The sequence below is a fragment of the Crinia signifera genome, chromosome 6 (assembly GCF_055691185.1).
Source record: "Crinia signifera chromosome 6, ASM5569118v1, whole genome shotgun sequence".
Lineage (NCBI taxonomy): Eukaryota > Metazoa > Chordata > Amphibia > Anura > Myobatrachidae > Crinia > Crinia signifera.
The window spans coordinates 5,217,615-5,229,642 of NC_139222.1; the positions used below are offsets into that span (position 1 = coordinate 5,217,615).

At 51.5% G+C, this 12,028-nt stretch overlaps 2 protein-coding genes across 2 annotated transcripts in view; one reads left to right on the forward strand and one right to left on the reverse strand.

Moving 5' to 3' along the window:
• Positions 1-12,028, reverse strand: part of LOC146009866 (uncharacterized) — a 235,403-nt gene that overhangs the window by 169,893 nt on the left and 53,482 nt on the right. The gene's annotated exons all lie outside the window — the stretch shown is intronic.
• Positions 1-12,028, forward strand: part of LOC146007358 (uncharacterized) — an 82,674-nt gene that overhangs the window by 47,662 nt on the left and 22,984 nt on the right. Inside the window, exons 10-12 of the mRNA XM_083145707.1 lie at positions 762-840; positions 2,720-2,817; positions 2,937-3,240. Of these exons, the coding sequence (XP_083001833.1) occupies positions 762-840; positions 2,720-2,817; positions 2,937-3,240 (481 nt within the window). The remainder of the gene's footprint in view (positions 1-761; positions 841-2,719; positions 2,818-2,936; positions 3,241-12,028) is intronic.

Genomic DNA, 12,028 nt, shown 5'->3' on the forward strand with positions numbered 1-12,028 from the left:
TATACAGTAACACCGGGGGATGTGACCGGAGAGGTGGCTGCTGGGAATGGGACGTTCTACAGTAACACCGGGGGATGTGACCGGAGAGGTGACTGCTGGGAATGGGACATTATAAGGTAACACCGGGGGATGTGACAGGAGAGGTGACTGCTAGGAATGGGACGTTCTGCAGTAACACTGGGGGATGTGACCGAAGAGGTGACTGCTGGGAATGGGATGTTATACAGTAACACTGGGGGATGTGACCGGAGAGGTGACTGCTGGGAATGGGATGTTATACAGTAACACTGGGGGATGTGACTGGAGAAGTGACAGCTGGGAATGGGACGTTATACAGTAACACCGGGGGATGTGACGGGAGAAGTGACAGCTGGGAATGGGACGTTATACAGTAACACCGGGGGATGTGACTGGAGAGGCGACTGCTGGGAATGGGACGTTATACAGTAACACCGGGGGATGTGTCCGGAGAGGTGACTGCTGGGAATGGGATGTTATACAGTAACACTGGGGGATGTGACTGGAGAAGTGACAGCTGGGAATGGGACGTTATACAGTAACACCGGGGGATGTGACGGGAGAAGTGACAGCTGGGAATGGGACCTTATACAGTAACACCTGGGATGTGACCGGAGAGGTGACTGCTGGGAATGGGACGTTATACAGTAACACCGGGGGATGTGTTTGGGTGATGACTGTATCATTGTCTGTGTCAGGTGCCTATAAGGTGTCAGGATGTTACTGTTTATCTCTCCATGCAGGACGGGGAGTATATAGAGGAACACAGGGGTCTGTACAAGGACGTGCTGATGGAGAATCACCGGCCCCTCACATCACTGGGTAAGAGAAAACATTTATTGTACAGGGGAGAGCAGGTATGGGGGTCCCCTATATACACCCAGCATCTGATAATCACATATATACAATGTCCTCAGTCACTGCGTGTCTCCTACAGATTGGGCCAGTAACAGGAATACCCCAGAGAGATGTCCCGGTCCTCTGTATTCCCAGGATAATCACATATATACAATGTCCTCAGTCACTGCGTGTCTCCTACAGATGGGGCCAGTAACAGGAATACCCCAGAGAGATGTCCCCGTCCTCTGTATTCCCAGGATAATCACATATATACCATGTCCTCAGTCACTGCGTGTCTCCTACAGATGGGTCAGTAACAGGAATACCCCAGAGAGATGTCCCAGTCCTCTGTATTCCCAGGATAATCACATATATACAATGTCCTCAGTCACTGCGTGTCTCCTACAGATTGGGCCAGTAACAGGAATACCCCAGAGAGATGTCCCCGTCCTCTGTATTCCCAGGATAATCACATATATACAATGTCCTCAGTCACTGTGTGTCTCCTACAGATGGGCCCAGTAACAGGAATACCCCAGAGAGATGTCCCCGTCCTCTGTATTCCCAGGATAATCACATATATACCATGTCCTCAGTCACTGTGTGTCTCCTACAGATGGGACCAGTAACAGGAATACCCCAGAGAGATGTCCCCGTCCTCTGTATTCCCAGGATAATCACATATATACAATGTCCTCAGTCACTGCGTGTCTCCTACAGATGGGCCAGTAACAGGAATACCCCAGAGAGATGTCCCCGTCCTCTGTATTCCCAGGATAATCACATATATACAATGTCCTCAGTCACTGTGTGTCTCCTACAGATGGGCCCAGTAACAGGAATACCCCAGAGAGATGTCCCCGTCCTCTGTATTCCCAGGATAATCACATATATACAATGTCCTCAGTCACTGTGTGTCTCCTACAGATGGGCCCAGTAACAGGAATACCCCAGAGAGATGTCCCCGTCCTCTGTATTCCCAGGATAATCACATATATACAATGTCCTCAGTCACTGCGTGTCTCCTACAGATGGGCCAGTAACAGTAATACCCCAGAGAGATGTCCCCGTCCTCTGTATTCCCAGGATAATCACATATATACAATGTACTCAGTCACTGTGTGTCTCCTACGGATGGGCCAGTAACAGGAATACCCCAGAGAGATGTCCCCGTCCTCTGTATTCCCAGGATAATCACATATATACCATGTCCTCAGTCACTGTGTGTCTCCTACAGATGGGCCCAGTAACAGGAATACCCCAGAGAGATGTCCCCGTCCTCTGTATGCCCAGGATAATCACATATATACCATGTCCTCAGTCACTGTGTGTCTCCTACAGATGGGCCCAGTAACAGGAATACCCCAGAGAGATGTCCCCGTCCTCTGTATTCCCAGGATAATCACATATATACAATGTCCTCAGTCACTGTGTGTCTCCTACAGATGGGCCCAGTAACAGGAATACCCCAGAGAGATGTCCCCGTCCTCTGTATTCCCAGGATAATCACATATATACAATGTCCTCAGTCACTGCGTGTCTCCTACAGATGGGCCCAGTAACAGGAATACCCCAGAGAGATGTCCCCGTCCTCTGTATTCCCAGGATAATCACATATATACAATGTACTCAGTCACTGCGTGTCTCCTACAGATGGGCCCAGTAACAGGAATACCCCAGAGAGATGTCCCCGTCCTCTGTATTCCCAGGATAATCACATATATACAATGTACTCAGTCACTGTGTGTCTCCTACAGATGGGCCCAGTAACAGGAATACCCCAGAGAGATGTCCCCGTCCTCTGTATTCCCAGGATAATCACATATATACAATGTCCTCAGTCACTGCGTGTCTCCTACAGATGGGCCCAGTAACAGGAATACCCCAGAGAGATGTCCCCGTCCTCTGTATTCCCAGGATTGTACAGAGGTGAATCACAGGACCCCACAGGAGGATCAGGTAGGTGGGATTTATGGTCTCACCAATATACAACAGTGACTGTCACTATATGATCTGTACATAAGCTGTATGTCTTATACACTGATATTATACTGTGTAATGTTATTGTGGTTATGTAGGGTGAGCACCTTTCTAATATGAAGGCAGAAGATACAGAGGGAGAAGAAGAGACGTATGTGACTGATATGAAGGCAGAAGGTACAGAGGGAGAAGAAGAGACGTATGTGACTGATATGAAGGCAGAAGATACAGAGGGAGAAGAAGAGACGTATGTGACTGGTATGAAGGCAGAAGATACAGAGGGAGAATTAGAGACGTATGTGACTGACATGAAGGCAGAAGGTACCGAGGGAGAAGAAGAGACATATGTGACAGGTGACATTCAGTTTAAGGAGGAGGAAATCCCTACAGATATCAGTTCATGTGAGTAAAGGACACTTATTAAGGAATATTGACAGAAATGTATCTGCCCACTGTGTGTTACCAGCCCAGAGATCTGACCAGTCTCCTCCCCGCACTCTCTTGTGTATCTCATACATCAGGAGCCATCAGCCCCTATTATACTCCTGCTCTCCCCCTCACATCATGTCACTGTGTGTTACCAGCCCAGAGATCTGACCAGTCTCCTCCCTGCACACTCTGGTGTATCTCATACATCAGGAGCCATCAGCCCCTATTATACTCCTGCTCTCCCCCTCACATCATATCACTGTGTGTTACCAGCCCAGAGATCTGACCAGTCTCCTCCCCACACTCTCTGGTGTATCCCATACATCAGGAGCCATCAGCCCCTATTATACTCCTGCTCTCCCCCTCACATCATGTCACTGTGTGTTACCAGCCCAGAGATCTGACCAGTCTCCTCCCCACACTCTCTGGTGTATCCCATACATCAGGAGCCATCAGCCCCTATTATACTCCTGCTCTCCCCCTCACATCATGTCACTGTGTGTTACCAGCCCAGAGATCTGACCAGTCTCCTCCCCGCACTCTCTGGTGTATCTCATACATCAGGAGCCATCAGCCCCTATTATACTCCTGCTCTCCCCCTCACATCATGTCACTGTGTGTTACCAGCCAAGAGATCTGACCAGTCTCCTCCCTGCACTCTCTGGTGTATCTCATACATCAGGAGCCATCAGCCCCTATTAAACTCCTGCTCTCCCCCTCACATCATGTCACTGTCGTTACCATCCCAGAGATGGGACCAGTCTCCTCCCCGCACTCTCTGGTGTATCTCATACATCAGGAGCCATCAGCCACTTTTATACTCCTGTTCTCCCCCTCACATCATGTCACTGTGTGTTACCAGCCCAGAGATCTGACCGGTCTCCTCCCCGCACTCTCTGGTGTATCTCATACATCAGGAGCCATCAGCCCCTATTATACTCCTGCTCTCCCCCTCACATCATGTCACTGTGTGTTACCAGCCCAGAGATCTGACCGGTCTCCTCCCCGCACTCTCTGGTGTATCTCCTACATTAGGAGACATCAGCCCCTATTATACTCCTGCTCTCCCCCTCACATCATGTCACTGTGTGTTACCAGCCCAGAGATGGGACCAGTCTCCTCCCCGCACTTTCTGGTGTATCTCATACATCAGGAGTCATCAGCCCTTATTATACTCCTGCTCTCCCCTCACATCATGTCACTGTGTGTTACCAGTGTTACCAGCCCAGAGATATGACCAGTCTCCTCCCTGCACTCTGTGGTGTATATCATACCTCAGGAGCCATCAACCCCTATTATACGCCTGCTCTCCCCCTCACATCATGTCACTGTGTGTTACCAGCCCAGAGATCTGACCAGTCTCCTCCCCGCACTCTCTGGTGTATCTCATACATCACGAGCCATCAACCCCTATTATACTCCTGCTCTCCCTCACATCATGTCACTGTGTTACCAGCCCAGAGATCTGACCAGTCTCCTCCCCACACTCTCTGGTGTATCTCATACATCAGGAGCCATCATCCACTTTTATACTCCTGCTCTCCCCTCACATCATGTCACTGTGTGTTACCAGCCTAGAGATCTGACCAGTCTCCTCCCCGCACTCTCTGGTGTATCTCATACATCAGGAGCCATCAACCCCTATTATACTCCTGCTCTCCCCTCACATCATGTCACTGTGTTACCAGCCCAGAGATCTGACCAGTCTCCTCCCCGCACTCTCTGGTGTATCTCATACATCACGAGCCATCAACCCCTATTATACTCCTGCTCTCCCTCACATCATGTCACTGTGTTACCAGCCCAGAGATCTGACCAGTCTCCTCCCCACACTCTCTGGTGTATCTCATACATCAGGAGCCATCATCCACTTTTATACTCCTGTTCTCCCCCTCACATCATGTCACTGTGTGTTACCAGCCCAGAGATTTGACCAGTCTCCTCCCCACACTCTCTGGTGTATCTCATACATCAGGAGCCATAAGCCCCTATTATACTCCTGCTCTCCCCTCACATCATGTCACTGTGTGTTACCAGCCCAGAGATCTGACCAGTCTCCTCCCGCACTCTCTGGTGTATCTCATACATCAGGAGCCATCAGACCCTATTATACTCCTGCTCTCCCCCTCACATCATGTCACTGTGTGTTACCAGCCCAGAGATCTGACCAGTCTCCTCCCCGCACTCTCTGGTGTAACTCATACATAAGGAGCCATCAGCCCCTATTATACTCCTGCTCTCCCCTCACATCATGTCACTGTGTTACCAGCCCAGAGATCTGACCAGTCTCCTCCCCGCACTCTCTGGTGTATCTCATACATCAGGAACCATCAGTCCCTATTATGCTCCTGCTCTCCCCCTCACATCATGTCACTGTGTTACCAGCCCAGAGATCTGACCAGTCTCCTCCCCGCACTCTCTGGTGTATCTCATACATCAGGAGCCATCAGCCCCTATTATACTCCTGCTCTCCCCTCACATCATGTCACTGTGTTACCAGCCCAGAGATCTGACCAGTCTCCTCCCCGCACTCTCTGGTGTATCTCATACATCAGGAGCCATCAGCCCCTATTATACTCCTGCTCTCCCCTCACCTCATTCACTGTGTGTTACCAGCCCAGAGATCTGACCAGTCTCCTCCCCGCACTCTCTGGTGTATCTCATACATCAGGAGCCATCAGCTCCTATTATACTCCTGCTCACCCCTCACATCATGTCACTGTGTGTTACCAGCCCAGAGATCTGACCAGTCTCCTCCCCGCACTCTCTGGTGTATCTCATACATCAGGAGCCATCAGCCCCTATTATACTCCTGCTCTCCCCCTCACATCATGTCACTGTGTGTTACCGGCCAAGAGATCTGACCAGTCTCCTCCCCACACTCTCTGGTGTATCTCATACATCAGGAGCCATCAGTCCCTATTATACTCCTGCTCTCCCCCTCACATCATGTCACTGTGTGTTACCGGCCCAGAGATCTGACCAGTCTCCTCCCCGCACTCTCTGGTGTATCTCATACATCAGGAGCCATCAGTCCCTATTATACTCCTGCTCTCCCCCTCACATCATGTCACTGTGTGTTACCGGCCAAGAGATCTGACCAGTCTCCTCCCCACACTCTCTGGTGTATCTCATACATCAGGAGCCATCAGTCCCTATTATGCTCCTGCTCTCCCCCTCACATCATGTCACTGTGTTACCAGCCCAGAGATCTGACCAGTCTCCTCCCCGCACTCTCTGGTGTATCTCATACATCAGGAGCCATCAGCCCCTATTATACTCCTGCTCTCCCCTCACATCATGTCACTGTGTTACCAGCCCAGAGATCTGACCAGTCTCCTCCCCGCACTCTCTGGTGTATCTCATACATCAGGAGCCATCAGCCCCTATTATACTCCTGCTCTCCCCTCACCTCATGTCACTGTGTGTTACCAGCCCAGAGATCTGACCAGTCTCCTCCCCGCACTCTCTGGTGTATCTCATACATCACTAGCCATCAGCCCCTATTATACTCCTGCTCACCCCTCACATCATGTCACTGTGTGTTACCAGCCCAGAGATCTGACCAGTCTCCTCCCCGCACTCTCTGGTGTATCTCATACATCAGGAGCCATCAGCCCCTATTATACTCCTGCTCTCCCCCTCACATCATGTCACTGTGTGTTACCGGCCAAGAGATCTGACCAGTCTCCTCCCCACACTCTCTGGTGTATCTCATACATTAGGAGCCATCAGTCCCTATTATACTCCTGCTCTCCCCCTCACATCATGTCACTGTGTGTTACCGGCCCAGAGATCTGACCAGTCTCCTCCCCGCACTCTCTGGTGTATCTCATACATCAGCAGCCATCAGCCCCTATTATACTCCTGCTCTCCCCCTCACATCATGTCACTGTGTGTTACCGGCCCAGAGATCTGACCAGTCTCCTCACCACACTCTCTGGTGTATCTCATACATCAGGAGCCATCAGCCCCTATTATACTCCTGCTCTCCCCTCACATCATGTCACTGTGTGTTACCAGCCCAGAGATCTGACCAGTCTCCTCCCCGCACTCTCTGGTGTATCTCATACATCAGGAGCCATCAGCCCCTATTATACTCCTGCTCTCCCCTCACATCATGTCACTGTGTTACCAGCCCAGAGATCTGACCAGTCTCCTCCCCGCACTCTCTGGTGTATCTCATACATCAGGAGCCATCAGCCCCTATTATACTCCTGCTCTCCCCTCACCTCATGTCACTGTGTGTTACCAGCCCAGAGATCTGACCAGTCTCCTCCCCGCACTCTCTGGTGTATCTCATACATCAGGAGCCATCAGCTCCTATTATACTCCTGCTCACCCCTCACATCATGTCACTGTGTGTTACCAGCCCAGAGATCTGACCAGTCTCCTCCCCGCACTCTCTGGTGTATCTCATACATCAGGAGCCATCAGCCCCTATTATACTCCTGCTCTCCCCCTCACATCATGTCACTGTGTGTTACCGGCCAAGAGATCTGACCAGTCTCCTCCCCACACTCTCTGGTGTATCTCATACATCAGGAGCCATCAGTCCCTATTATACTCCTGCTCTCCCCCTCACATCATGTCACTGTGTGTTACCGGCCCAGAGATCTGACCAGTCTCCTCCCCGCACTCTCTGGTGTATCTTATACATCAGGAGCCATCAGCCCCTATTATACTCCTGCTCTCCCTCTTACATCATGTCACTGTGTGTTACCAGCCCAGAGATCTGACCAGTCTCCTCCCTGCACTCTCTGGTGTATCTCATACATCAGGAGCCATTGGCTCCTATTATACTCCTGCTCACCCCTCACATCATGTCACTGTGTGTTACCAGCCCAGAGATCTGACCAGTCTCCTCCCCGCACTCTCTGGTGTATCTCATACATCAGGAGCCATCAGCCCCTATTATACTCCTGCTCTCCCCTCACCTCATGTCACTGTGTGTTACCAGCCCAGAGATCTGACCAGTCTCCTCCCCGCACTCTCTGGTGTATCTCATACATCAGGAGCCATCAGCTCCTATTATACTCCTGCTAACCCCTCACATCATGTCACTGTGTGTTACCAGCCCAGAGATCTGACCAGTCTCCTCCCCGCACTCTCTGGTGTATCTCATACATCAGGAGCCATCAGCCCCTATTATACTCCTGCTCTCCCCCTCACATCATGTCACTGTGTGTTACCGGCCCAGAGATCTGACCAGTCTCCTCCCCGCACTCTCTGGTGTATCTTATACATCAGGAGCCATCAGCCCCTATTATACTCCTGCTCTCCCTCTTACATCATGTCACTGTGTGTTACCAGCCCAGAGATCTGACCAGTCTCCTCCCTGCACTCTCTGGTGTATCTCATACATCAGGAGCCATCGGCTCCTATTATACTCCTGCTCACCCCTCACATCATGTCACTGTGTGTTACCAGCCCAGAGATCTGACCAGTCTCCTCCCCGCACTCTCTGGTGTATCTCATACATCAGGAGCCATCAGCCCCTATTATACTCCTGCTCTCCCCTCACATCATGTCACTGTGTGTTACCAGCCCAGAGATCTGACCAGTCTCCTCCCCGCACTCTCTGGTGTATCTCATACATCGGGAGCCATCAGCCCCTATTATACTCCTGCTCTCCCCTCACATCATGTCACTGTGTGTTACCAGCCCAGAGATCTGACCAGTCTCCTCCCTGCACTCACTGGTGTATCTCATACATCAGGAGCCATCAGCCCCTATTATACTCCTGCTCTCCCCTCACATCATGTCACTGTGTGTTACCAGCCCAGAGATCTGACCAGTCTCCTCCCTGCACTCACTGGTGTATCTCATACATCAGGAGCCATCAGCCCCTATTATACTCCTGCTCTCCCCTCACATCATGTCACTGTGTGTTACCAGCCCAGAGATCTGACCAGTCTCCTCCCCGCACTCTCTGGTGTATCTCATACATCAGGAGCCATCAGCCCCTATTATACTCCTGCTCTCCCCCTCACATCATGTCACTGTGTTACCAGCCCACAGATCTGACCAGTCTCCTCCCCACACTCTCTGGTGTATCTCATACATCAGGAGCCATCAGCCCCTATTATACTCCTGCTGTCCCCCTCACATCATGTCACTGTGTGTTACCAGCCCAGAGATCTGACCAGTCTCCTCCCTGCACTCTGGTGTATCTCATACATCAGGAGCCATCAGCCCCTATTATACTCCTGCTCTCCCCCTCACATCATGTCACTGTGTTACCAGCCCAGAGATCTGACCAGTCTCCTCCCCGCACTCTCTGGTGCATCTCATACATCAGGAGCCATCAGCCCCTATTATACTCCTGCTCTCCCCCTCACATCATGTCACTGTGTTACCAGCCCAGAGATCTGACCAGTCTCCTCCCCGCACTCTCTGGTGCATCTCATACATCAGGAGCCATCAGCCCCTATTATACTCCTGCTCTCCCCCTCACATCATGTCACTGTGTTACCAGCCCAGAGATCTGACCAGTCTCCTCCCCGCACTGTCTGGTGTATGTCATACATCAGCAGCCATCAGCCCCTATTATACTCCTGCTCTCCCCCTCACATCATGTCACTGTGTTACCAGCCCAGAGATCTGACCAGTCTTCTCCCCGCACTCTCTGGTGTATCTCATACATCAGCAGTCATCAGCCCCTATTATACTCCTGCTCTCCCCCTCACATCATGTCACTGTGTGTTACCAGCCCAGAGATCTGACCAGTCTCCTCTGCGCACTCTCTGGTGTATCTCATACATCAGGAGCCATCAGCCCCTATTATACTCCTGCTCTCCCCTCACATCATGTCACTGTGTGTTACCAGCCCAGAGATCTGACCAGTCTCCTCCCCGCACTCTCTGGTGTATCTCATACATCAGGAGCCATCAGCCCCTATTATACTCCTGCTCTCCCCCTCACATCATGTCATTGTGTGTTACCAGCCCAGAGATCTGACCAGTCTCCTCCCCGCACTCTCTGGTGTATCTCATACATCAGGAACCATCAGCCCCTATTATACTCCTGCTCTCCCCTCACATCATGTCACTGTGTGTTACCAGCCCAGAGATCTGACCAGTCTCCTCTGCGCACTCTCTGGTGTATCTCATACATCAGGAGCCATCAGCCCCTATTATACTCCTGCTCTCCCCTCACATCATGTCACTGTGTGTTACCAGCCCAGAGATCTGACCAGTCTCCTCCCCGCACTCTCTGGTGTATCTCATACATCAGGAGCCATCAGCCCCTATTATACTCCTGCTCTCCCCCTCACATCATGTCATTGTGTGTTACCAGCCCAGAGATCTGACCAGTCTCCTCCCCGCACTCTCTGGTGTATCTCATACATCAGGAACCATCAGCCCCTATTATACTCCTGCTCTCCCCTCACATCATGTCACTGTGTGTTACCAGCCCAGAGATCTGACCAGTCTCCTCCCCGCACTCTCTGGTGTAACTCAAACATAAGGAGCCATCAGCCCCTATTATACTCCTGCTCTCCCCTCACATCATGTCACTGTGTTACCAGCCCAGAGATATGACCAGTCTCCTCCCCGCACTCTCTGGTGTATCTCATACATCAGGAGCCATCAGCCCCTATTCTACTCCTGCTCTCCCCTCACATCATGTCACTGTGTTGCCAGCCCAGAGATCTGACCAGTCTCCTCCCCGCACTCTCTGGTGTATCTCATACATCAGGAGCCATCAGCCCCTATTATACTCCTGCTCTCCCCTCACATCATGTCACTGTGTGTTACCAGCCCAGAGATCTGACCAGTCTCCTCCCCGCACTCTCTGGTGTATCTCATACATCAGGAGCCATCAGCTCCTATTATACTCCTGCTCTCCCCCTCACATCATGTCACTGTGTTACCAGCCCAGAGATCTGACCAGTCTCCTCCCCGCACTCTCTGGTGTATCTCATACAACAGGAACCATCAGCCCCTATTATACTCCTGCTCACCCCTCACATCATGTCACTGTGTGTTACCAGCCCAGAGATCTGACCAGTCTCCTCCCCGCACTCTCTGGTGTATCTCATACATCAGGAGCCATCAGCTCCTATTATACTCCTGCTCTCCCCCTCACATCATGTCACTGTGTTACCAGCCCAGAGATCTGACCAGTCTCCTCCCCGCACTCTCTGGTGTATCTCATACAACAGGAACCATCAGCCCCTATTATACTCCTGCTCACCCCTCACATCATGTCACTGTGTGTTACCAGCCCAGAGATCTGACCAGTCTCCTCCCCGCACTCTCTGGTGTATCTCATACATCAGGAGCCATCAGCCCCTATTATACTCCTGCTCTCCCCCTCACATCATGTCACTGTGTGTTACCGGCCAAGAGATCTGACCAGTCTCCTCCCCACACTCTCTGGTGTATCTCATACATCAGGAGCCATCAGTCCCTATTATACTCCTGCTCTCCCCCTCACATCATGTCACTGTGTGTTACCGGCCCAGAGATCTGACCAGTCTCCTCCCCGCACTCTCTGGTGTATCTCATACATCAGGAGCCATCAGCCCCTATTATACTCCTGCTCTCCCCCTCACATCATGTCACTGTGTGTTACCGGCCAAGAGATCTGACCAGTCTCCTCCCCACACTCTCTGGTGTATCTCATACATCAGGAGCCATCAGTCCCTATTATACTCCTGCTCTCCCCCTCACATCATGTCACTGTGTGTTACCGGCCCAGAGATCTGACCAGTCTCCTCCCCGCACCCTCTGGTGTATCTCATACATCAGCAGCC